The sequence below is a fragment of the Vicugna pacos genome, chromosome 32 (genome assembly GCF_048564905.1).
Source record: "Vicugna pacos chromosome 32, VicPac4, whole genome shotgun sequence".
Classification (NCBI taxonomy): domain Eukaryota; kingdom Metazoa; phylum Chordata; class Mammalia; order Artiodactyla; family Camelidae; genus Vicugna; species Vicugna pacos.
The window spans coordinates 4037966-4065811 of NC_133018.1; the positions used below are offsets into that span (position 1 = coordinate 4037966).

Genomic DNA, 27846 nt, shown 5'->3' on the forward strand with positions numbered 1-27846 from the left:
TCAGAATCAGTATCACATGCTTTTAGGTTGATTCACACGTCATCTGAACCTGTGACCAGCCCACAGCACCACCTGCCCTGACCCTGCCTCGTGCAGTGCTCATAGGGCCACCTCCCTGTCCTGCATGGGCCACCTGGGTCCTGATGTGCCACATAAAGCCTGATTCAGATACCTGTTCCAGAGAAGCATAGAGCTTTAGAACCCAGGAAATGCAAAATTACTTCCCTTCTAAGGAATATAATTCCTTGGTCAGGAATCTTACCTGCTCTGTAAAGGACCCCCACCCCCATCCCCCTGACTCCTCTGGCCCCTTCACCTCTGTCCTTCTCCCCTTCTTGTCCCTTTCATCTCTCCCTAGTCCTCACTCAGCCTGCTCAAATCTTCAAGACCCTGTCTTTTTACTCAGTGGACTCCCTACTCTCCACCTCCAATTCTCATCCCATTTCTTGTCTCTCATTCCCTCACTCCCTCATTCCCACACTCCACTTAGTCCAGCGTGGCTGCTGGAGGGCAAGTGTCTCAGAGTTTCAGAGAAGAGGTTTAAAGGTCCTCTTTCCCAGGAGCTGGCTCTGATAGTGCATTCCACCTGCTCAAGACTGATCATTAACCAAGGGCTCGTATAAGGAAACGGCCGGCCGTGGGATGGAGAAAGTGCCACCTGCAGCCATGGCCAGCACAGTAAGCCCCAGCACCGTGACTGAGACCCCAGACCCCCCTGAGATAACAGAGCGCATCCGAAATGCTGCTGACATCTCAGTCATCATCGTCTATTTTGTGGTGGTGATGGCTGTCGGGCTATGGGTATGTAGGAGACCAGGGGGGTGTTCAGGGTGGGCACAAGGTTTGGGGGCAAAGTGTCTCAGGGAGGGAAAAGTGTCGGGTGACGAAGCAGAGAGAACATTACCACCTGTCACAGATTTCACTGCTCTTCTCTCACAGCCATTTTCTCATGTGCTACACTGATAATGCTTACATGGAGCTAATTTATTCATTGTGTGAACAGGGCCAGCAGCGGGGCTTCAGACTTACTCTGTTTGGCATCTCCAGCACATGGCATACTGAATAAAGATGTTTCATTACCCCACGTGTTTTATTTCTTCTTGCTCACTTTCTAATTTAGTTGAGCTGGACGCTTAATTCATTTGCGTTTATTCTTTCTTTTAAGTAGTGAGCCTGAGGCTGCAAATTTTCTTCCAAGCACAGCGTTAGTGATGCCTCACACTGTTTTCATCAATGAAAATAAACAAAGCAATTAGGACAGAAGTTGAGGAATATGATTTCTTAAATTTTCTTGGTTTCTGTGAATCTGTGATTTTGAAGTCCTTTAAAAACTGGTGCTATAGCACAGTTTCCAGGATAATGCTTCTCTTTAGGGGTGCTGGGAAAGGTCACTTCCGTCAGCACTCTGGCCAGAGCATCTGCTGTGGTTTGACCCTCACAAGTCTTCCCTTCTGCTCAGGCAATGCTGAAGACCAACCGGGGCACAATTGGAGGCTTCTTCCTGGCTAGTCGAGAGGTGACCTGGGTGCCGGTGAGTGGGTCAGAGCTCCCTGGAGATAAATTTCCAGGTCGTGTGTTTAAGGGAAATAAAGAAAACGTGGGGAATGCTGATCATTTCTGATGTATATTGGCTGCCTACATGCTGGCGTCTCCTTTCCTAAACCCCTGACCTCAGGCCTCTGCACTGTCGTTCCAGTAAATGATATTGCGCCACCAATTAAGAGAGCAGGTGTAGTGTGACATTTGGGAAGACCCAGTTCAGCTCTGCTTCATGTGCTTTAACCCTGGCCTCATCAAGAATCTTCTGTCTCAGCTGCTCACGGTCCCTAGCATGTTCCTTCATCCATCCCAATCCTGAGCTAAGACTGCTGCCCTCCTTGTTTGTATGAGCATCCCTCTCTCTGCTTCCCTCCTTCAACACCCAGTTCAAACCCTGCTTTATCAGAGACGCCTCCCCCTGCACGACCATCTGCATGTCTAGTCCTCTGATCTGCGCAGTTGCGATGGTGGTTCTCAGTTCCCTGTGACGGTCAAATGATGGTGCCTCTTTGACTCTTGCCCCGTTGGTGTCGTCCTTGCTGGGTGTTGATGTCTGACCTCCTTGGCAAGAGTGCCATTGCAGCAGAAGGTGCATCTTCTTCTCTGAACCCATACTGTGTTTGAAATGGATATTTATTGGGGTGTCCCATCAGACAATGCCTTCTTAGGACTCTTTTTATGAAACATTCAAGGCTCTACTGAAACCATAGCCGCAAACCAGCTCAATCCCAACCTCTGCCCCTAAACAGAAATAGAAAAGGATAGAATAGAAAAGGTGGTCTTACAGAGGGCTGAAAAGATGAAAACAGAAGAATGGGCATCGCAAGGGTCCCACCCCGCAATTCTGCTCTTTCAGCACTCATGCTCACCCGTGCTCACTGAAGAGCTCTCTCCTGATTGTTGAGACTTTAGAACAGTAGACAAGGTGACAGAAGAGAAGGTGGATGAGAAGAGGGTCATTAGGGTCAGGACAATGGAGAGGAATTCCCTTCTACCCACCTTCAGAGCCCTTGAGGCTGATTGAAGGGGCCTACGGGAGATCTGGCAGTTCTTGGCCAAGGACAGGCTCAGCTCAGAGCATCCGGGTAGATTACTGCTCCTCTAAGGCAGGGGTTAGAGGCTTTTCCATAAAGTGCCAGATTGTAAGTATTTAGAGTTTATGGGCCACAGTCTATTGCAACCGCACAACTACCGTTGTAGCACAGAAGGAACCTTAGATAATATGTAAAATCAACACATGTAGCTGTGTTCTAATTAAGCTGTCTACAGACACTTGGAACTTGAATTTCATATAATTTCACATTTCCCACAATATTATTCTTCATTAGATTTTTTTTTTACCATTCAAAAATATGGAAACATTCTTGGCTACCAACGAAGCAAAAACGTGACTGGCTGAATGTAGGCCACCAGTCGCAGTCTCCTGACTTCCGCCCTAAGAAGTGACGGAAACATCTCAACGTTTACCTGCCTTCAAGAAGTCTGATTTGGGACCTTTACCTCTGATCTTCGTCTGTTCTCTTGGATTCCAGATGGGCGCCTCTCTCTTCGCCAGTAACATCGGTAGTGGCCACTTCGTGGGGCTGGCGGGGACGGGAGCAGCCTCGGGAATCGCCATTGCAGCATTTGAGTGGAATGTAAGTGACATCATAGGCTCTTCCCTTTACGTCAAAACTCTAGGTGTGTTTGTCTGGGTGCCTGTACAGGACAAACTCCTCTTTGCTTTGATGTCTATTTCTCCATCTCTTAATCCATCCCTTGTTTGAACCTCTCAGTGCCTTCCCTGTGTGGCCCCTTTCTGCCTGGGCCATTCCAGTCACATTATTCCCCACCTCTGAAATTTCACTCAGGCAGTTCTTCCCACCAGGAATGTCATTTCTGTACGAGTCAATCCCCACGTCCACTTGACCTCCTTCGGGATCATTTTAGCTCTCACTTCTATCTCTCCTCCCTGAGCTATCACTGAATTAGATACAGGGGATTTAAAAAATGTAAAAGCAATGATCCCCTCTTTTGAGAAGCTTACATCCCAGTGGCAGGACAAATAAGCATTCACTACTGTATAAAAAGCACAAGGAGAGAAGAGTTCTCACACAGGAGGGCATCCATCCTCAGTGATGAGAGGGGCTTGGCACGTGTCCAAGGGCTTTGTGGCACTGATGCCAGGTGGATGCATAGAACCTGACCAAGGAAGTGACAGCAGAGTAAGGAGCGAATGATTTAGAGGTAGTAGGTAGAAGCTACACCACTTTGTGATTCCTAATTGTTTTTCTGCCATCTTACCAGTGGAAGCTGTGTCCCCTTAATCAGATCCTAAGCCCTTTAAGCACAGCGACCATCTCCTCTCGTGTCACTCACACCTCCCATCACCCAGCACTTGACTGGGCACATGCTATAAACATTTCTTGAGTTGCTTGAGCTTTTTCTGTTCTTTTCTCTTATCCTTTCTAGTGTTTGCATGTACAAACGTGTGCATATCAGTCAGAAGGAGATGCTTATGTGGAAGGAAGTTGGATTATAGCAAAAGCATAAGTAGACTATTCCCTGGATAGACTCAGAAAATGACCTTGAGTCATCACAACACTGTGCCCACCCCCCCCTGCTGAAGATTTTGCCCTTACTTTTACTTTAGTGATATCAGAGACTCCAGAACGGACCCAGCCTCCACACATGCCCTGTGGTCTGAGTTCTGTTTTGATAGTGCCATGGACTCCAGAGACATGGACAAAATGCCCTATGGCCCCAGTGGGTGTGATTATCAGGTTGCCAAGAGCCTGTCTCTTTTAGCCTGTGACCTTAGGATTCCGTAATCTCTGTGAGACTCGGGTGACCCCTCCCATAAAACAGGAATAAATGTGCTTATCATCCCTGCCTCGCCTGGTGTTGCAAGAACAGTGTGAGCGATACATGTGAAGACTCTTTGTAAATGTTGATATTGATGTAAGATTATATTATTATCATTATTATACATGGCAAGACTTGGTCAGTGGGAATATTCTTCTGTCTCTGAATTGCTCTCTCACTGGTTTGTAACTCTGTACAGTTCCTGCTATTCAAGAATTATTCCTTTTGGCAAAGACTGCATGACCGTCCGATGGTCCATCAGGGCTCAGATCTCTTACCTTCTGTCCATTTCACCATATATCTTTTGTCACATCCTAAGCCCCAAGAAACAGTGGCCTCTGAATCATAGAAAGAGAGGGAAGGAATCCACGGTCTTGGGATCCCAGTTGGTTGAGTGGGACAGGATCCAAGCAAACATTTGTATTTTCAGACTCAGAGGTCATGAAGCGAAAAGGTCCACAAGGCAGACCTCTCTAACACCGCACTCTTTTCTTGGTTTCCTGTAGGCCTTGCTGCTCTTGCTGGTTCTAGGGTGGTTCTTTGTCCCCATATACATCAAGGCCGGGGTGAGTACCCACAGGTGTTCTTTGACACATCTGTCAGGCACTCATTTATTCACCGTCTTTCTGCTCAGTCATGAAACCTGGGAAATGTCATTCGTCCCAGGGCTTCTGGGCTGACAGTTACATAAATCCACCAAGTGCTGCCACCGGATTGCTCTTGAAAAGGGCTGCAGCCAGCTGTCCTCTTGCTGATCCCTATTCTGATGGTTCCCATTTCCCCACGTTCTCAGCAACACATGGAATTTTCCTTCATTCCAATGTTTGCCATTCTGACATTTGTGAGGTAGTTTCTTTCTTTAATTAGGGGTAAGAAACACCACAGCTCTGGTGGCTCCCCTTCAACCTGTTTGTTGCCAACCATCTGGGGCACTGCTCTGCCTCTCTGAGCCAAGTTCCACATTTATAACTTCTGCAGCTGGTGCTCAGGTTGAGGGGTGCTATATCCTGGGATAATTTCTGGGATGATGGTGCCCAGGGGGCCAGCCTTCCGGCTTGTACCTCTGCAAGTCACTATATAGTCCCCCTTTGCTTGTCCTGGGTCCCTTTCAGTGCCAAGCTTGAACAAGCTCTGTTGAAGGATGCTCTCCTGGGTGCAGGATCCACACCACAAAACTCGTGCATGTGTCCTTGGACGTGGGTTACCATCTTTGAGGGGGTTCCACACAGCCTCTGAGCCCCCAAGAGTTCCCCTTCTTGTTTTTGATAATATTATACAAATACTTATTTAACATTCTTTTACACTGGGGGAGATGAAATTACGATCTCAATCTGCTATGAAGAAACAAGAAATATGTATTTTTAAGCTACACATCACATAGCTGACCTCATATTTTGGCAATGATAACCTCAGATTTTTCTCTAAGTAGGGATTTAATGTGACTTTCTTCTTTTAAATAAAGATAACCACAAAAATATACACCCAAATGTACATTTACAATTTGTTCAATTATCAATTTATTATGCAACCATAATAAATTATGGTTCATTATTTGTAAGTAATATTGATTTTACTAGACTGCAACATTATTGGTGAAAATAAAAATTGTTTGTTGCATGTCTACTATGCATTTGTGTTGTGGTAAGTATTTTACATCTACCTTCATTTTAAAGCCCCACTTTACAGATGAGAAAATTGAGGTTCAGAGAGATAGGCATTTGCCAAACGTCACACGTCCAGTAAATGTCAGATCTAGGAACAGATCCCAAGATGGTCTCTGTGTTCATTTCAGCCTTGCTCCTTTCCCAAGGGACCATGCCTTTCTCATCTCTGTGAGAAACATGCCACACATAGTTACCTGCCCACAGGTGCTTAATAAATGCGGAGTGATCTTTATGTGCTGCGCTCTGAAGGTGCACCCTGCTGCGGTCTATCTTGCAGGTGATGACCATGCCGGAATATCTGAGGAAGCGGTTTGGGGGGCAGCGACTCCAGATCTACCTCTCCATCCTCTCCCTGTTCATCTCTGTGGCTTTGAGAATCTCAGTGAGTTCCAGGCCCTCCTGGCCTTTTAGCTTCATGGGGTCGCTTTGATGGGGCTAGAGTACGAGGATCAGAGAGCCTGTAGGTCCAGCCATACGGATGTCTCAGACTACCTGGGGTCTCTCTACCAAGTTTTTATGCAAAGAAAGAAGCTTCAGAGACCCTGCACTCATAGGGTACAAGAATTACAAGTCACAAGAGGCTCCAGAGTGGAAACTCACCCTTTCACTAAGGATATGAAAGAAATGGATGTCCCGAAAGAAGAAAATGTCTCCTTCAAGTAGCATGGCTATTAACAGCAGTAAACAAGGAGGTTTCTCTAGCCCCCGCCTTCCCGCCGCACAATGACCTCTGTATTCTCTGTCAGAGCCAGTCCAGGTCTAGTTTCCTTCTCAGCTTGATTATCTAACATGTAGACCAGAAGGAAAATGTCTTATTATATTGACTTTCCTTAAATTGACCCTGTCTTATCTAAGACTGCCACAGATGTCACAGCTAAGTGTTAAAAGGTTTCTAAAGTTTTTAAAAAGTTAAATCTCCTAGAGATAATTGTTGAGGAAAGAAGAAAGGAATGTAAAGACTCAGCAGCACGTGTAGAAAACAAAGAAAGAGTAACCCATCTGCTCCTCCTCTGTCGCTGACTAAGAAAATAGTCTCCTGCGAGTTTAGAGTCTAGGCAGCTCGTGAGAGCGGAAGCTGACCCTCTGTGGATCTGAGTCGTGACTGGAAACAAGCCAGCAGCTCAGATTAGGTGGCACAAGCCTTCCTGATGCAAGTGAGCATTTCCCAGCCCTTATTATAAATTGTTGAGCTCCACATTAGGGGGACAAGACTCCCGTGCACAAGGAGTTCACCACGTGGCTAGGGATAAAAGAATTACACATGAAATAGCACTCTATGAGACAATATATGCAAATATGTTAAAATGGGAGCTGGAATGGAGTGTGGGGAAAAGTGAAGGAAGCGGGCTATGGACACCCAGGAAAGGGGATGGTGGTCTTGGTTGGGTGGAATTGGAATTGGGGGTCGTCCTCATTGGTGGGGGGTGTGGGCACTTAAGACGCAGGACAGGAAGGCGAGAAGAACCCAAGGGAGGCAGAGGAGCATGCAGGTATCTGGGGCTGGTGCTCACACGTGATCTCCCATTCTCCTCTGCCTTCGACGTCTACAGCTTTATGGCCCCAAAGAGCATGAACAAGGTGCTGGAGCAGAATGGCTGTGGCCAGAGGGGCCCCTGAGTGGGACAGCCTCCTGGAGTGGCTGGTTCCTAGTGGCAGGGAGGGGATGGGATGTGGGGGAGCTGAGTGGAGCAGCAGGGATGGCCGAGAGCAAGTGTGTGGCGGTGCAGAGTCTGCTGTGGTCAGCTGGGAAGATTCAGTGGCGGGAGTCCATTCTTACCTGCAAGGTTATGTTTTGAAGTGATATTCGTAATCTTAGACACGACCTCTTGTATACTATTACACTCTGATAACAGACGCTGTCCTGGTTACTTATTAAGTAGATCAACAATTTCCACAGTCCTCCCCTGCCCCAGGTTTTAAGAAGATCATGTTGTTCACTGGTTCTCAACCTCCAATAATACATATACTGAGAATTATTATACATAGTCAATCAGACGTCATGTGCTTTTACCCCTAACTATTTCAACTTGTTATGCTTTAAAAACATTGATATTCTTTTAGAAAACCACACTGTAAATTTTTAAATTGGAAATTAACTTTGCTACAACTAATGTGCAACCTATAGACCTTATTCAGATATGGCACATTCAGATATTCAGATATGACTGTCCTTTAATAGCAAAAGAAAATCCTGGATCACGAAAAGCTTCCTTTTATGAGAAATATTTTATAATTATTGTGAATGGAATTAATTCCACTGAACTGTACACATTAAAATGGCTAAAATGGCAAATTTTATTTTATGTATATATATATTTACCATAATAAAAATTCGTTAGTAATATAATCCGCTTACTTACAATTTCAAGACCACCAGTTTAATGCCTAAATTGTACTATGTAAGAGAAACCAAAGTCAAGGAATTCATAATACGATAATGTATGTTTCAATATGTAAATATTTATGCATGAATACACAAGTTCTAAATCTGTCGTGAAACAAATGTGCCCTTCCCATTTATATCGGTGTGCAGGTATGCTTTATGGCAACTCAAAAACACTGAGTGGCATCTCAGTAGGTGATCTCTTTTCTGGAATGGTAAATAATTTTTCGTAACTATCCAATTTTGTGAAAAGTCCAGTCTTCCCTTAATTTACACAGTAGTTGCACTCCTTGCAAACCCAGGGATAACAAAGTTGCAGCAAGTACTTTGTGTTTGTAACACAGAGTTAGGTCCTAGGCTCAGATCATCAAGAACAGTCTTTTCACCAACACAAATGTCTGGTGAAATGATAAAACATCAGGATTCAGTTCAAATTTTATTGTGGGGGAGGGGGCAACCATCTTCAGTTACATCCCTTCCAGACCCAAGTTCTACAAAGAAAGCGATCTCTGATTCTTCGGATTCTGAACCCTATCACTTACCCCTTTCCTTCACCTCACTCATGCTTTCCTTTCTCTTAGAGTCCATGATCCATCTTTATAATCATGCTTCAGCACAAGGACTCAATCTCTTTGCCTACCTTCCCTTTCATTGATCTCCCCTGGCAAAAAGTCCAACCCTTATTCTATGCCTGTATGCAGAGATTTTATGTCCATGATTCTAACATGCTTGTTTGCTATTTCTCAGGTTTTTGTTTTGTTTTGGGTTTGATTTTGGGTTTTGATATGGAGCCTGGAGGATCAAAGTTAAAGGGACAGAGCCAAGCACCAGATGAGTTGAAGAAAGATTGGGGAAGCTGAGAAGCACACCTGGGGGCTACAGGGGTCCAGGCAGAGCTGGGTGGACGTGATCTTGCACTTCAGGGTCCCTCTACAGGACTCCCTGCTGGCTTCTAAACCTCAACCAATAGTCCTTTTGTGTTTATGATTTTTCCTCTGGTCCTCTCAACGATGATTCTAAACTGTCAACAACATTTTTAGCTCCTGGGCCTCTGCCTCTTATCAGAAAGTCTCATCACTTTGCTTAGAAAATTAAGGCGTGAACCAACTACTCATTCCCTCTCCACCCAAGTAACTTTATTCTTTCCTTTTTCCCACCACTCTTTTTTGTCAAAGTCAACCCCTCAATCTCTGCCTAATTTTGATCCCATCTCACCTCAACATCTCTGGCTATTTGCTTCATAGTTACCCTCCCACCAGTCCTACTTTACCTCTTACTTTCTACTACCCAGAAAGTGCTCAGGTATCTTCCTTCCTGACAATAACCATTGCTCTATTCTCTGTCTCCTCTATCTACTATTCTGGTCTTTATCGTGGGTTCTCTGCTGACCATCATGGAAGAGCAGGCCACACAAACTGTAGTGTAGACATTTCTCAGCTTTTGCTCACTCACTCGTTATTCCTCTCGATGTTCAGTCCAATAATTGGTTCTCCGAGGATGAGATTTGGCTTCCGAGGAGTTCGTAATTGGATTGCAGAGATGACATGTATAGCTGCAGTAAATATTAGTGGGAAGTCATCAGGGAAGAGCTAAGTGATGTGGCGTGTGTTTCTTTTCCACCCTGACTGTTTCCTTTTCAGTCGGACATATTTTCTGGAGCCATATTCATCAAGCTGGCCTTGGGACTGGACCTTTATCTGGCGATCTTCATCCTCTTGGCTATCACTGCCATTTACACAATCACTGGTGAGTGTGTTGCATGTTTAGCTCAGTCATGCTATCTTCTGCTGATCTCACCCCAAGCTGCAATTAGTATCCTTGGTGTTAGCCTTGTCACTGCCATGGCAAGGATATCCTTGTGTTCCCATTGTGAGAGTCAAGCACAGACCCAGAAACACAACTAGAGCAAAGAATATAGAATCCTCTGTGTTAGGTGTGAGCACCTAATGATGTGGTGAGTGGGAGGAGGAAATGGTGATTTGGCCCAGCTTTGTGTTTGGAACCCAGAGTGGAATTTGGAATCCAGCATATCGTACACGTGGGAGGTCGGGTTGAAATAGCGGCTTAGACCTGAGACTGGCAAATCTAAGGCAGGCCCCAAGTGAATACCTGATGCCAGGGCACAAGTTGTGGACTATGAATGGCAGAATCGGGAAAGGAAGATTGAAGTAGCAGGTTAGTTGTGGGAGAAGGTGTAGTAATAGTTCAAGCAAGATTTTGTGAAGCAGATACATTAGTGTAGTGCCTCATGCATACTAACTTATGAAAATGAAACTGCCTGCTCAGCTGGAAAAAAAAATAAAGAAAAAATAATGTCTGGAGCAACCAACACAGTCCTGGAGCCATTTTTATAACACTGGATACATGTTTCAGAATAAATGAGAGAAAACAGCACGAATCTCCTATTTTCAGGATTCGTTTTGTTTCCCCATGACACTCTCATAAAGGAAATGTCTTGCTGACCGAGACTCCAGTGAGCCTAGAGTTGAAAGAGGAGTTGTTGTTTGGACAACACTGCAGCAAAACACAAGTCAACATATATCTGGTTCTCAACTAATGGAACAATCATATGTTCCAACACTAGAGCAGAAACGGCGTTGCCCAGTTTTTGGAGAGCAAGCGTTCTATGTTAAATGGAGTGAATTGACAGATTGTTAAGGGAAACGTTCAGGATATTAAAACTTTGCCTTTTCCCCTATTTAATATTCAAAAACTCACACAAAGATGGAACCCCACTATAATTCATAGAAACTTTGAATCAAGGAGGGAGACCACTAAAGAGATAATGATGCCAAGAGGAGCTTGTGGCCCTGCCAGGAGACTTTGATATGCTTTTTGCAGAGTTATTTCCAGAGTTTGGGTGGAGGATGGCAAATAGATGAGGACACTTGGATAGAATGTCCTGGTTCTTTTCTTTCTCTTCACAGGGGGCTTGGCCTCGGTGATTTACACAGACACCCTCCAGACAGTCATCATGCTGATAGGCTCTTTTATTCTTATGGGGTTTGGTAAGTGATAACAGTGTGAGCAGTGCCCTGGGGCCAGAAATCAATCAGTCTGCCTGCTCTTCTCTGCTGCCTCCCAGATCTATCTGGTCATATTTTCCAATCACTGATACAATTCACATCATTGAAATGTCTGCTTACATTGCTGTAGTATTATCTTAGCGTGAGGAAATGAGGGGGAAGAACTTTACCTCCTTTAAGAAATTATTGCTTAGATAAATTATTTTGTTTAATCTTAATATCTTTGTGTTGAGAATGGACAAGATTAGTACTATAGGGTCAATGATTTTATGAAAATATTGTGTAGTCGATTCAATGCACAGAAACCCTTCATTTACATAGAATTTTCATAGGTCTCCCATGTATTTTTGTTACCAGCCATATTTCCCTCACCTGAACAATTTCCTCCACTCGGTTGAGTTTCCGCCTTACACATTCATTTCACATATAATCCCAGCATAATATTTGGCACACACAAACATGTCGGTGCTCAGTTAAATAACTAACGAAGAAGTAAACTGTCAACTTCAACTCCACAAAGGTAGAGTTGTAATGTCTACTTCTCTACAAATTCACTCTGATGAATTTTGCATCATTTGAACCTATACTAACTTGTCCCAAATGCCTGGGCTCATCTTTCTAGGGTTTCTGTCCATTATGGTGGTTTTCTACACCTGAGTAGCTTTTCCAGACCCTCCCGGTGGGCTGAGCTTCACCATTTCCCCTCATCACACATAATCTGCTGCCTCCAATTTCTGCTCCTTATCCTTCCAAACTTTAATTTTAACGTATGTGGAATACAGTATTACTCCAGAAAACCAGAGTGTGCATAAGATCTGACCAGCCAGGCTCTATATGAGGAAGGGAGACCATGGCTTCTGGCCCTTTCAGATGAGTTGTGGCTTTCTGATGGCTAATTCTGTTAGGCTCACTCTGTTAGCTTATCTTCAGGTTTGTTTCTGCTATGGATGGTCGTGGAACATTAGTATCAGTCTGTTGGATAACAATTTAATTTTTGCCACAAGGCTAGACACTAAATCAAAGTTTTCAAGAACATCATAAGAAGAAAAGCTAAAGAGTGATTTGCTTTATGTACTTTGTGAAGGTAAATCTGATAACATGGCCAGTGCCAGTATAGGTACTAGAAAGACATGGATCCTGGGAGAAGGACACTGAAGATTTGACCAGGGTGTTTGGGTACCTCTACCACATAGGAATAACTATAAACACCAGGTGCTTTAGATTTCTGTGAAACATTTCATTTTATCCAATGCCTTATAGCTTTTGCCGAAGTCAGAGGCTACGAGAGTTTTTCAGAGAAGTACATGAATGCCATCCCATCCATAGTCGAGGGGGACAACCTGACAATCAGCCCCAAGTGCTACACTCCTAAGGGAGACTCCTTCCATATTTTCCGAGATGCTGTCACCGGGGATATTCCATGGCCAGGAACGATATTTGGAATGACCGTCGTAGCTGTGTGGTACTGGTGCACTGATCAGGTGAAGTGTGTGTGTGTGTGTGTGTGTGTGTGTGTGTGTGTGTGTGTCTGAATATAGTTCTTTCGCTTCTCATAGAAAAGCATCCATTTTCTACTTTATACACACAAGTGTACATCATTTGAAGAGTTAAATGTTTCTACAGGGCTTATTATTAAAAATAGCTGTCTGGTGTCCCAACTCTCTACCCTATTTCTTGTCTCTCAAAGGCAAACACTTCCAGCTCCTTCAGTTAAGTACTTCGGTATGTATTTCTGTTCTCTAAATCCTTGTACTCAGTGTGTGGTTTGTAAACTGTTGGCATGGATATCACCTTGGAGCTCATTAGAAATAAATGCTCCGAGATGCTACCCACACCCATTGAATTAGAATTTGCTCATAAAGTTGATCCCTGGGTGATTCAAATAAATGCTTGTATTGCTTCCTCTTGGCTTGCCAGTTTTAGGATTCTTCTGTTTGGCTTCCCATAATGAGAGATGAGGGTTTAGCTCTTTCAGCCTTCCACCCTCAGTCCCCCACAAGCACATCTGTTCTTCCACCCTCCTTTAGGTCTTATTCACAGTCTTCATTCTGGATCTGCATTCAGTGCTTCCATTTTTGTGATTGCATGAATGTAACACAGCTGAGCTGCATGATATTCTTTGATTGGTTTTTCTTTAGCTTTTTCTTTTCCATAGAATAAATAATTCTTAATTTTTTGTTTTAAATTTTCTTGGTAATTATTCATCATTCAATAACAAACCCTCTACAAATTGCCTTAATCTCCCCCTTAATACTTGTAAACACATCGAGTATCCTGCCGGCTCTTTCCCTTGCTTTCTCCCAGAGCTGTTCACCTCTCACAAACTCTCAGGTTGTCCTCTGTGCTAGGGGCCCAGCCTAACCAAGAACCCCTTCGCTACCATATTTGGGGTTCCCTTTGCTTCATTCTTGGGTTATAGTTCCTATTTCCAGTATTCCACATCATCGTCTTTCTTGGTTTACTCCTTCTATCAGGGCAGTTGAATTCTCCAGTAAGTTCCTGAGAAAGACAGGTGATAAATTTGTTGTGAATTTGCATGTTTGAAAATGTCTTCACTCCAATTCTTCCATAATTGATCCTCTGGCTATGTACACATTCATAGGTTGCAAATAATTTCCCCAAAGTCACAAGTTCATTGTATTTTGACTTGCATCATCATTGTTGAGAAGCCTGAAATTATTCTTGATCTGTTGGATGTGACCCATCTTTTCTCGCTGGACACTTGTCTTTCCATTGTCCTCAATGTTTTGAAATTTCACCAAAATGTGCTATGGTGTGTGGATCTATGTTTGTCGATTATGATGGGCCATTTGAGCCTCTTTGATCTGGTAATTGATGTCTTGGATAATTTGGGGGATTCTTTCTTTAATTTCTTCCGTTTTGTTTTCTTGTATTTGGGACCTTCTGTTTTTGAGTGTTGGTCATCCTCAGCTGGTTCTCTAGTGTTTTTACCTTTTCTCCCCATCTTCCATCTCTTGGTCTTTTGCTCTGCTTTCCAGGAGATTTTCTTAATTTTATCCTCCAGTTTTTCTGTCTTTGTGTATATAACTTCCAAGATCTTATTTTTTTGTTTTCTGGAAGTTCCTTTTTATAGCATATGAGTTTGTTTTGGTTTGGTTTTCTGAAGTTTTCTTCTCCCTAAACAGTCTCTCTCAATTCAAACTTATAATTTCACAATTTCACAATTTTAGCCCACTGTGAAGCAATGATCATATGTGATGTCAGTGTTAGTTTTCTTTTTCTATACATAATAAACTGATTTTCTCAACATATCTACCTACCAAAGAATGCACCCTTTCACCATTAATTTGTGGAACCATCTTTATCATTTATATTTTGCCTCTGTCCACTTAACTTGCTTCTTATAAGTGGCCTCACATTCCTCCTTAGATCTAGTACCTGAACCTGCTTGTCTGCTGACAGGGCCCCTCTCCTCGCCTGTAATTTTTGTTGTCCCTCCAACCATCTGCTTCTAGCCTTCTATCTACAAATATCACCTGTTCCCCCAGCATTAAATGACACTCTGCTATCCCTAATAGACTTGTCTCTCCAAAGAGAATTAAACAGAAGAAGACATCCTTGTTTTATGACATTGCTTGAGAAGAAAAGTGCCAAAAAGTTATGACATTACCGTTAAAAATCTTGCTTTGCTAAAAATCACACAACTTAGGTAGAAATTATGAAGTTATATGCATTCATTTTTCCAGGACCATCATGTATGTTTCATAACTTGATGAGGTCCTCAGAATAATCTAAAGAAATCTGCATATGATCGTTTTAGTGTTCTGTTCTGATGGCTGCCTGACTCTGGTGTATCCATGCCAATGGGCTTGACTTCCCCAAAGGGACACAAGTCTGACAACTGTAGAGAGCTACTGATGCACGTGGGCCTATTTAGTGCCTACAGTCTCAAAGGCACAACTTAAACACACAACTTGTGACAAAGATCAGTAGTGACAGCCTTGTACCTGAAGGAGTACATCATTGTTGCAATGCAGCCTGGGAGCTATAAACATATTTTAACAGTAATGATGAGTATTGACTTCTATGTACTGAGAGTCTTACAAACATACCAAATATTCAGAATGCCCTACAAAAGAGCCCTACTTATAGATGAGAAAACTGAGATTCACAGGAGTCATATACTCATGTAAGAGGAGCTGTGATTCAAGTTCTGATTTTACTCTGAAGCCTGTTATTTTCCACTAGTCATGACTCTGTTTCTTATTGTAACAGTAATTCCCCAAAAGAGGCACTCCCCTTCTTTGATGGAACAATCCTCTGATTGTTCCATGACTATATCTTGTTTCCCTGGCAGGTCATTGTGCAGCGCTGCCTATCAGGCAAGAACATGTCTCACGTGAAGGCCGCCTGCATCATGTGTGGGTACCTGAAGCTGCTGCCCATGTTCCTCATGGTGATGCCAGGGATGATCAGCCGCATCCTGTACACAGGCAAGTCATGGATCCATAAATCCTCTTTTTATTATTCCTGAGTTTTGAGCAGTGGTTTTCAGATGTATCAAAACTTTGACAAACTAGAAAATCCATTACATATGGAAGTAAAAACAGAATCCCAAGTGGAGAGAATAGTTTGTGCAGAGGATGAGAAGCAGGACATTTTGGCATATTTGACATTCTGTGCCTGTCTCCTTGCAGACATTTGAGTCTGTGAATCCTGTTTTCATGAGCAACTTGGATTTATGCTAAAGGGTAGTGCAAGAGTATGAGATAGATCTGGGGAAATACGAGCTGAGTGAGCTGTGATGACTGGGTGCAAGACATCTCCAACTGAGAAAGTCTTTGAGATGCAGTGTCCCTTCTTGGTCAACTGGACCGACCTTCACTGCTTTAGAATTGCATTGAAAATCTTCCTTAAGAAATCAACTTGCTTTCTTTATTATGAAGGGTGAAGGAAATAGAGCCAAATATTTCTTGGCTAATCAAGGCCTCTGGTTTCTAGTGGGCAATCTATCAGATGACACTCATCCACTTCATGTTTCCTTAATTGGGCACTAATTTACTTAGCTGAAATCTTGCTAAGATGAACATCAAATGACTAACATCATTTCTTACTGCAACATGCAGTGTCTAACAATAAAGTACAGACATCCAACAAGTAGCGAATAGCCAAGGAAGTTATTGTATAATTTCTTTATAGAAAATTGCTCAGAAGAGACTGAAGACTATCTCAAAACTTGGGAAAATGCTGAAGCTATTATGTTAAATGTAAAAAGCAGACTACAGAATATTATCTTAAAAATTACTATAGTTATGCAAAAAAGATATCTCTTGGTGGAAAAGGACTCAAAAGGAATATTTTAAAAACTAAAAGAAGATAAGGTGCTGATGTGTTAGTATTTTGATGGGTTTTTTTTTAAGTTCTGCTATCTGTTGTCATAATATTATTTAAGCCAAAAAACTGCCAAGATACTGTGCAAATGCCATGATGAAGTGAGACATTATCCCACATGGGGTAGTCACGGGTCACATCTCTTCTTAGGTGTAGGTGGAAAAACACTGGGCTAAGTGACTGGACACAAGACTAACTTCCTGGGTGGTGTTGTCATGGGGGAGTGTGGTTTCATCTCTGGAGCTCTGTAATCCTTGGAGGATTTATGCTCTTGTAGCTTTTTTGGAGGATGGATCAGCTCCCTCTGTTTGCTCTAACACTAGCTGGGCCACATCCTAAAAAAGAACTCTGCCTCTTGGGTCAGTGCACAGGGAGCTACAGATGTGAGATACTTAGGAAGTCATATGGCAAAGAGGGGCCATATCCATAGTGTGGAGTTCAAAGCTGAATCTCCAATTTCCAGGCAAACATCATTCCTCTCACCCATGTTCTTACAAATTGCCTCGTATGTCCAATGGTTGTAGATCTTACCTGTTTGGGCCCCACTCACTGAACCCATTTATCTGAATCCCTCCTCAGAGAAGGTGGCCTGTGTCGTGCCTTCTGAATGTGTGAAACACTGTGGCACTGAAGTTGGCTGCACTAACTATGCTTACCCAATGCTGGTGATGGAACTGATGCCTAACGGTAAGGAAATGTCCATTCTCTGATGACTGGATAAAGAAAACGTGGTGATAGGTAGAGATGGGTAGATGGAGAGGTAGAGGTATAGATAAGGGAATGGCACTCAATCTTAAAAAAGAGAAGGAAATCCTGCCATTTGCAACAACATAGATGAAGCTGGAGGACATTTTGCTGAGTGAAATAAATCAGGCACTGAAACACAAATACTGCATGACATCACTTATAAGTGGAATCTAAAAAAGTCGAACTCCCAGAAGCAGAGAGTAGAATGGTGGTTGCCAGGGGCTTGAGGGGTGGAGGATATGGGAAGATGTTGGTGAAAGGGCACAAGGTAAGTGCTGGAGACCTAAAGTAGAGCATGGAAACTGTAGTTAATAATAACATCCTGTTTATTTGAAATTTGCTAAGAGATTAGATCTCAAGTATTATCACCACAAAACAGGGATATGGAACTATGTGAGGTAGCTGGTATGTTAATTAGCCTGATTGTGGTAATCACTTCACACCATGTTGTACACTGTAAATATTTACAATTGTTATTTGTCAATCATACCTCAATAAAACTGGGAAAAAAATCTTCATGCTGGGACTGCCTCAGAGGCCAGGTCTATAGATGGGGCAGGAAAAACGGTTATGGTATAATCCTTAAAAATTCTTACTTCCATTAATTCAATTGTCATCATTAAACATCTCTTGAGCACCTTTCATAGGCTGCCAGCCCTGCTCTTGGCCTGGGGGATGCAGAGATGAATGCAGATATAATTCCTGTTAGAAGAACGGTTACTCCTCTGGACTCAAGACTATCTACCAAGGCAATCAAAAGCATTTAAATGATGGATTTATCAATTAAAGAGTTGCATAGCAATAAATTCAGAGGACTAGAGATTAATGATTTATCCTTTCTTTAGGCCAGTAACATCCAAATAATAGATCTCAATCTATTCAACTTACAACTGTTTATTAAGTGCTTACTACGTGCCAGACACTGCCCTGGTGCTCAGAAAACATCACTGAAGTGGGCACAAAATACCCCATCCCTTGAAACTCACGTTCTAGCTTCATGAGATAGAAAATAAACCACACATGTGAAATGAGTAAGTTATTAGGATGCTAGAAGGTGATCTATGGTGATCAAAATGAGAGCGAGCAAAGGGACTCAGTAGTGACCAGGTGATCTTGCACCTTAGGCCCATCAAAGGTCACTTCTGTGACCTTTCTCCTCCCTGACCCACATGAGTGTTGTCAGGAAGAAGGGAGCATGACCCACAAGTGATATCACCTACCCACCCACTTCACACTTTGTCCTGGGAGGTCTAGGGGTTAGCAAAGGGAACTGAAGGGTGAAGGTGCCATAATATTTCAAAACGATTTGCTTTGCCCACCAAAGACTTTTTCCACAGAACCATCTACTGGGCTTTTCCCTCTCCAGTTCCCTAACTCATCAGGAAGCCAAGAGTTCCTCTCCAAAGAAAGATGGTAGAACACTGTTTCTCCTCTTTCAAATTTAAGTTCCAGCAAATCATCTCTAAGTTTATATTTATAAGTAAGATTCTATGCTGGATTATCCTCAAATCAGCAGCAAATATGCAGGAAGGGCCACATGATGGCATGTGCTGACAGGCACAGTTAGTAAATGTTCCAGGTGGTACTTCATCTTTGAATGACTCTCGGGTTTGACAAGGCCTTTGTAGTTCTTGGCGTCTGGTTCCTAACTAGTGATTGCCCCCTCTCCCGGCCCCAGGACTGCGAGGCCTGATGCTGTCGGTCATGTTGGCCTCTCTCATGAGCTCCTTGACCTCCATCTTCAACAGTGCCAGCACCCTCTTCACCATGGATCTCTACACCAAGATTAGGAAGCAGGCATCCGAGAAAGAGCTCCTTATAGCTGGACGGTGAGAGATTCCTGGCTTCTGTCTAAAATTTCTCTGGAAAAGGGCAGAGACAGAAATGGACAAGAGCCTGCTCATCGTTGGGTTCAGTGAAATGAATCACAGAGTTCTAGATTGGGGGTTAGAGACATTAGAGAATGTTTAATCCAACTTTATTTCTTTCTAGATACAAAACTTGGGGCCATACTTTTAAATAGTTACTTTTTCAGATTTTCAGATACCTCTGACTATTTCTTATTTCTTCCTCTCCTCACACCTTCTTCCAACCACATTCCATGAAATTTCATCAGTGGTTTTCATGGGGTATAAACCTCCCACTTACTCTGATAGACTAACGCGTTGTCTCTAGAAGTTTCCGTGTATATCACATGAAGTAACAGATTAAACCATCCACTCACTATTACAGAGGAGTTTATCAACTGCATTCATTAAGAAATGGGGGTGTCAAGAGAAACTGACCACCTATATAAAAGGCTGTGCATTGCTGAAGACAGTTGCAATTCCTTTAGTAAATGAAGCACTTGAGGGGAAAATTCCAAGGGCTCACTTGGTCCAGATTTTGACTCTGAACAAATGCTACAGGGGAGGAAGAACAGTAAGACATCTGTGTTTTGTGGTGGAGAGAGTATGGGACTAGAATTCAGCAGGCCCAAGATGCAGAAGTCCTCTAAGAGGTATATGGTCTTGGGCGTCAGTCTCCTTTAAATCTCAATGATAAATTAGTAAGTCTTGTTTTCTCTCCTTATTAAATGTCTACTACCTCCCAGAATAAAAATATGAAAAAGGACATATATATCAAAAATAATTCCCTGCTTTGTGGGGTTTATTCCTTTGTGGGGAAGATAGATTGGTGGGTCAAACCACAGGCACTAGTGTTGCTTATATTCTGTAAAAGGAGCTTGTTTTTCAAAGAAAAAAAGCATAAGTAGTTTCCAATAATCATGCCTTTGCTTTAAAGCCATAACGTAAAATGTTGTTGAGCAATCACAACAGTGTCAAATGTTAATAAATAGAACGATGACTACACAGTTATGTTTCTTTCACATCCAGTGCAGTTATGTATAACTGCAGTCTTGAAGCATAAAATAATGTGATTAGGATTAGAGCCAGCAGAGATCTGCAAGGACTGTGGAACCCACCAAGCTCTTGTTCCTTGAGAAATTTGGTCCCAAATGAGCAATTTCAACTGACCCAACTCCTAAGAATCTGGCTTTATCAATAAATATATTCTGTACCTGATAACAAAAAGTGTTAGGTAGAAAAGCAAAACAGGATTAAAGGCTGGTGGCTACTTCAGACAGATGCTCAGGGAGTCCTCTCTTGAGGAGATAACATTTGAGCACAACCCTGGAGGAAGTGTGGGAGTGAGTCCCGTGGCTCTGTGAGGACAGAGGAGTAAGTGCTGTATTCTTACAACAGTCACACGTGTGGTGTGTGTGAGGACGGCGAAGGGTGAGGTTGGTACATGAGGAGCAACTGGGAGAGAGAGAAGAAACACAGTCAGAAAGGTAAAGGGAGGTGAGGTTGTGCAGAGCCTTTTAGGCCACAACAAGACTTTGGCTTTTATTCCGTATGTGATATAAATCAACCAAAGAGGGCAAGGGAGGCACGTGATTTGCTTTCCACTGATGATAACAAGTACAGCAAGTGTTATTGACTGAATCCTTATTGCCTTCTGGGCATCATGCTCAGACTTTCCATGGTTTATTACACTTAGTTATTGCAAGGTTGCAGAGGTTTTGTAAAGATTAAATGAGACACCTGTGCCTCAGTCTCCTGCCCATATACTTTGTCCCCCTCTCCTCCCAATCCCCAACTCTCTGTTTCAGCAGGGGGGCACAGAGAAATGATAGCCTTTTATAGAAAGTCCAGTAAATTATGTTTGTTCACTTACTTGCACAATATGCATAAGAATATTGTGGAGTTTAGAAAAGTCATGTTCCCTGGGCCCTGGGAGCTTCTAATAGATTTTTACTACTTATCAGTATTTTAACCAATTTTTTCTATTTCCTCAAGTAGTAAAATTCAGAAGTTAGCATTTCTGGCCAATTCACTCAGCATTCTGGGATAGAGGATGTTTCCATTCTAACCTATGCAAACTGAGTTTCTCTCAAGCTAGTGGGAAAAAAGATCAAAAGGGAGTCTGCTTTCTTTATCATACAAAGAATTGCTTATTAAAGGAAATAGTGTGCTGTATTTTTAATTTATATATTGCATAAATCAGATTAGGGAATTATTAATCAATTGTCGACATGTGAATGATCTCATGGTTGAAGATATTATGACTAATTAAGGATAAGCAGTTGCTTTATTAGCATTTTGCTAACAGGTAATCATTAAGCATAGTATGGCTTCATGTGATGTCAAGGAGCTTGATTTTATCTGGAAAATCAATGAATGGCCACAGAATGAGCTAATGCATAGTGGAAGCATAATGGAAAAACTCCAAAGGCTTTTGTTTAATACTTAAAGCATTTTCTTCTCTTCCCAGGCTATTCATCATTCTGTTGATTGCCATCAGCATTGTGTGGGTCCCATTAGTACAGGTTGCTCAAAATGGGCAACTGTTCCACTACATAGAATCAATTTCTAGCTACCTTGGGCCTCCAATTGCAGCTGTCTTCCTGCTTGCCATCTTCTGTAAAAGAGTCAATGAACAGGTAAGTGAAAATCAGGAGGCTTTGCCCCTACGGAGTGAGAAAAAACTGTTTCATTCATTGGTAGAAAAACACATTCTTCCCCCTATTTATACAACTCAAGGCCCATCTCAATTTCAGTTGTGGTCAGCCACAATTCCTGATTCTCACTGAAGTGTGTAAAGATAAAGTGCACACTCATAGTATAGTCTTCATAATTCTTACAAAATATTATCTACTTCCATGGAACAGAGCTGAGGAATGCAGGTTTTGGAGTAAGACTGCCAAGGTCCTATCCTGGCTTTACCACTTTATATCATTGTGATCTTAATCAAACCATTTGACTCTCTGTAAAATTAAGATAATTGCAGTGCCTACCTTAAAAGATTGCTGTGAGGATTTTAAAAGATTTTTGAAATATGAAGTACTTAGAATATCTACCACATTCATAAAGATTCAAAATATGTTTCTATTATGATACATAAAATTGATTGATTATTATGTATCATGTACATTTAATCCCTTATTTGTTCCCAGGTATCAGCCTTATTATTATAATTTTCAGATGAGGAACAGGTACAGAGAAGTTAATATATATATATGCTTTCCACATGTTTCTTAATATTAGCAAGTGGTATCTTGGGATTCAGACTAAGGTCTTCCTTCATTCAAAGCTCATAGTCTTAATCCCTATACAATACAGTTTTCCTTAAATGTAAAATCTTGATCAGAGGACAGGGGACATATGTTTCTACCCACACTAACTTCTCAGAGAAAATAAATGCTTTTAATTGTCAAAAACTTGATAGAGCTGTCAAAACTACTAATATCAACTCTTAAAATTGTGTAACATAAGTCATAGTCACATTTACTCTACAAAATAAGTCACAAGTTTTAAAAATATCTATATAAAATCAAAGTGAAGGAGAACTTCAGTTTGGGTCAGGGTGAGCAGTAACGTCCTGGAGTTGGGGGACCAACAATGGAATTATGCTTCAGAACCATGGAGAGCAACCGCCCACCGGTGACACCCTTGCAACTTTTCCCTGCTTTGATAACCTTGTGGTCAAGGTTAGTCATTTGTTGGTCATAGTGGAGAAAGTAGATGGGATGATAATTATGACTTAATCAAATGTCTCATCGTTTCTAAATACAATAATTTTATTCTTGTTTCTTTTTCAGGGAGCCTTCTGGGGTCTAATGACTGGACTTGTAATTGGCCTCATTCGTATGATCACAGAGTTTGTGTATGGAACAGGGAGCTGCTTAGCTGCCAGCAAGTGCCCCAAAATCATCTGCGGAGTACATTATCTGTACTTTGCCCTCATTCTCTTCTTTGTTTCCACATTGATCGTTCTGGGAATTTCCCTGTTAACAAAACCCATTCCTGATGTACATGTGAGTAATGAATACTAGATTTATGCTCATTTTAAAAGGATTCTTTGCCTTCTAAAGCTTCAACTGCATGCATGCAATGGAATCATAGCACCACTAGAACTAGAAGGCACCTGAGATATTACCATCCAGTCATTCCACTAAACAACAATTTGTACCTATATGTGCAAAGCACCAATGAATTAGGAAATAGGGGATTATAAAATGGACTTCATCTTCAAAAAATGCCACAATGCAGTTGGGAAGTAAATTTATACCTTTGTTATAGGGTACCAGAAAGAGACCAATTTGTGTTGCATGAGAGACTGAGGAAGACTTCACAACAGAGCTGTCATATGGGCTGGGCCTGCTCAGGAGCAAGTAGAATTTCATATAAGCACAAACACAATACAGAAATTTCTTTTTTAAAGCACATGATACCAGAGAGCAGGAAAAAGAAAAATAAAAAGAGATGCTTTTTTTTTGCCTTTCAAACTGGCAAGAAGAATTAATATGAGTAATGTCCAATATTGGTGAAGAGGTGGGGAGATGCCCGCTCTCCAAAACTGTTGGTGGGTATATAAATTTTATAATTTGTAAGAGGGCAATTGGGCAATATTAATCAATTTTAAAATGCTTACACTCTATGAGTCAACAATCCCACTTCTAGGTATTTATTATGTAGAAATACTTGTACAAGTAAAAATTTATCTATAATATGTCATAAATGTATATGTATATATAAAGTTTTTCTCTGCAAAAAGTTTCTAATACAAAAAAATGGAGACAATCCAGTTTCCATTGTTAGTGGAATGGATACACAATCCTAGTACACCGAATGTTATGTAGCTATTCAAAAACCTCAGGAGCTCTATTGTTTGTTATTTTTTTAATGTCCATGATATGGTTAAGTGGGAAGAAACACTTTCAGAACAATATAGTATTGTATAATATCACTTTTCAAAAATAAGATACATGTTCAGTGTATATATGTTTTTCTAAGCACAGGAAAAAACCCTAAACCACATACACTGGAAACTTTTAATAAGGTATCTCTGGGAAAGTCACCATAGAGGGTTAGAAAAATGTCAGATTTAAATTTAAATATTGTTTATATACTAATATTATTTGAATTTATTTTTAATATATTTTGCATGTATCACTTAATATTTGAAGTAATACTTACTTATTTCCTTGAAGAGTGCCCAGTAGACTGTGTGTGGAAGGAGAAACCTGAAGCACAGTGTGGTCCAAATTACTTTAGCAAAGACATGTCACCAGAATTCAAAACTAAATATTTACTCTGAATGTTAGGAGTTGAATGAAAGAACACTAGAAAACACATGATAGTTTTAAACGACATATATATAAATGTTAAACTCTTTCATGCCAATAGAAATGACCATCACTTATTATTCATTTTTAGGAAAAGAATTTGTATAGAGGACCAACAAGACCAGTTATCTAGTTTATGTTTATATTTCATTAATACACTGTGAGGTTTTAATTTTCAAAATGAACTGATAAAAATCAATAGTCATTTGGGAGAAAGTTGTGAATAGTGTGTGAACCTAACCTAGCAAGGCAGTGATGAAACAATTAGGTTGATTGGTTTTCAGCAAGACTAGAAAACACCTGGTTCAAGTTAGAACAAGAATTCAAGGAGCCCCAATAGGGGAGTTTTTGCAAAGAAAATGGCTTTAGTGTGAAGTGCTGTAATTAAGAACCTTATATGAAGCTAGACGCTTGCATGTCAATAACAAATAAGAAAGGTAGTTACAAATTCTAATAAATTTATACAGGAAAGTCATGGACCAAATGTGAGGCCAGTTAAAATGAAGCATGACTTTGAGCAGATGATGGATTTTGATTTTAAAAATCCATTTGACACTTGGAGTAATTTCCTTAGAATGACCTAGAGCTGGTATTTATTCATTATGTTCAGTCACATGTCTTAGGTCTATGGCACACAAACAAGTTGCATAATAGCATAAGTGCTATTTATTTTCAAAAATTTTAATCAACATACAGACTAAGCATGGAAATCTTAAACATATTTACTGAAAACAATTCAAATTCTATAATGCATAACTATTTTAAAATAACAGTAGTGCTGACAGAAGTTTGGAGGTGAGTTGGAAAAGAAACGTGTAAATTGCTATCAGAACTTAATAATGGCACACAAATACTATCTAAACATGATGGATCCAGAGACAGAGTTTAAGGAGATATTCTAAGAGTTGAAAGAATAACCACCTGACAAACTGAAAACCATGATGATGTAGCTAGTAACTTGAATGATAAGGACAATGAGTGGAGCCAGGGTCTAGCATAAAGTAGATGAATCTTTGAATTTTATGAAATTGTAAATCCACAAACAGGGGCCTTAAGCATATTATTGAAGAGTTTTAATAACTACCAGAAGAAATAAAAAAAGAAATAATTTTAAATGGTTAATGTTGTTAACCATGTTAAAAATATTGAAAAGATATTTTCTTTGTTATCTATATTCTTCTGCGATGTTTGATTTTTTTTTGAACTATACAATAAACAAATGTATCATTACATTATTGTAAACGTTACTAATGCGCTTGTCTGTGGTCTCTGGCTAGCTGTATCGCCTGTGCTGGGCTCTTCGGAATAGTACAGAGGAACGCATTGATTTAGACACAGAAGAGAAAAGATACGAAGAAGCCGATGATGGTGTCAATGAAGGTAACACCTGGTTTACATTTGGTTTTCACATAGAAGCTCTATGCCCCTGGCTTTGTTTAGTTTTTCTTAATGCTATGAAATTCAGCTTCTGAAAAATCTCTTGGATTTATGGCAAGCTGAAACTTTAAAATCTTACCTTCCCAAAAAGCAAGACAATTTGTTACGTATGAAATCCATCCCTTCATCCACTGATCCAGTAGTCTGTCTGTCCACCCATCCGTCATCTATCCACGGATCTGTGTGACAGCTACTGAGATGGTAGGCAGTTCCAAACTCCCCAGTTCCTCGTCTCATAATGTTGATTGAGTGTGATTAAGCATCTAGCCCTACCCTCTCCTCCAACCTCATTTCTTTCTCTCCAACCAGGCAGATTTCTTCACTTTTCTCTCACATACACCAAGTCCCCTAGAATATTTCTGCCTCTTCTCCAAGAGAAGAAAAAGCCTATTCTTTGAAACTAGGTTCTAATTTAATTTCATGAAAATGTCTCCAGCATCCATTCCCATGGCTCTTTATTTACCTGATATTTTAGAAACCACTGACAAATTTAGCCCATCAGGATGTGTTGTCTTAATCTGTACACTAATTGTTTGGCTTGGTTTTATTTTGGTTCTTCAAAACCTTGAAGGAAGGGTCAATGCCTTCTACTCCTTTGGGGTTTTTACATCAGTGTTCCTGAGTGAGACCAACCTATAATTTCCCTTTTATGTAATTAGCCTATGTCTTGTTTCAGTACGAAGATCATAATGTTCACAGAATGAATTGGAAAGTAGCCCCTTTTTCCTTTTTGTGGGAATATTTCAATAAGATTGGAATGATATCTCCATCGAAATTTTGATATTTTGTCAATAATACCATTAGGGCCTGATGAATCTGTGTGTGTGTGTGTGCATGTGTGTGTGAGAGAGAGAGAGAAATATTGAGAGAGAGGGAGAGACTCTATGCCATGCAAAAGTTTTCTATTGTTGTATAATCAAATTTATCTATATTTTCTCGGAGATTCCTCTAACACTTAGAAATGGTTGTAATCATTCTTTACAATCACCTGTACTACATTGACAGGAGTTTTGTTTTAACAGGAGTTTTATTTCTCACGTTTTGTGATCATTTGCTTATTTCTTTTGTTTCAGATAATCCCGAGGAAACTCGTGGATGTCTCAGGAAGGCTTACGACTTGTTCTGTGGTTTGCAGAGAAAAGGCCCCAAGCTGAGCCAAGAGGAGGAAGAAGCCCAGAGAAGGAAGCTGACAGACACATCCGAGAAGGCACTGTGGAGGACTGTGGTGAACGTCAACGCCATCCTCCTCTTGACGGTGGCAGTCTTTCTCCATGGCTATTTTGCCTGAACTTTATCTGAGCTACTAGAATGTTCATTAAGCAAAGGATGCTTTCATTGATTTTTTTTCACTTGTGTAGTTTTTTGTGTTGCAAAGGCAGACATGCAGTTGGTAATTTTATTAAATGAGATGACTATATGTCTGATTTTTAGCTTTTGCTGTTCCTTTTTTTCAATAAAGAAAAAAAAAGTTGATAATTTAGAAAGCCAGTGTGCTGATTCTATATGTACACAAACTAGGAGCACTGGGTCCAAATTTTCACCATTACTGTATGAAAGTTTCTATTTACTCATATCCTTAATTACAGAGTAATGTATTATAAATCTTAATGTTTGTCAACTTGAAGATTGAAATTAATTTCATCTTTAAATTTCAGTTTTCTCCACTTATTAGTGAGATTTTAT

General features: G+C 41.1%; 1 protein-coding gene across 2 annotated transcripts; it reads left to right on the forward strand.

Moving 5' to 3' along the window:
* The first annotated feature begins 664 nt into the window (after positions 1-664).
* On the forward strand, positions 665-27587 carry LOC102538906 (solute carrier family 5 member 4). Of its 2 annotated transcripts, none has more exons than XM_031670260.2 (15): positions 665-801; positions 1460-1531; positions 3072-3176; positions 4890-4949; positions 6325-6429; positions 10071-10176; positions 11358-11438; positions 12717-12937; positions 15775-15910; positions 17388-17495; positions 19234-19384; positions 21873-22041; positions 23200-23415; positions 26004-26106; positions 27237-27587. In XM_031670260.2, the coding sequence occupies exons 1-15, from the start codon at positions 667-669 to the stop codon at positions 27449-27451; spliced, it is 1983 nt and encodes a 660-aa protein (XP_031526120.2). In that variant the 5' UTR covers positions 665-666; the 3' UTR covers positions 27452-27587. The 2 variants fall into 2 exon arrangements, with proteins under 2 accessions (XP_031526120.2, XP_031526121.2); XM_031670261.2 differs by having other exon boundaries at positions 769-801; positions 26004-26094.
* The last annotated feature ends 259 nt before the right edge of the window (positions 27588-27846 follow it).

Bases quoted from the DNA above. Each gene is read 5' to 3' on its own strand.
- LOC102538906 (XM_031670260.2), top strand. From the start codon at position 667: ATGGCCAGCACAGTAAGCCCCAGCACCGTGACTGAGACCCCAGACCCC. The intron at 17,496-19,233 runs GTAAGGAAATGT...TCCCGGCCCCAG, and splicing joins GATGGAACTGATGCCTAACG to GACTGCGAGGCCTGATGCTG. The intron at 26,107-27,236 runs GTAACACCTGGT...CTTTTGTTTCAG, and splicing joins CGATGATGGTGTCAATGAAG to ATAATCCCGAGGAAACTCGT.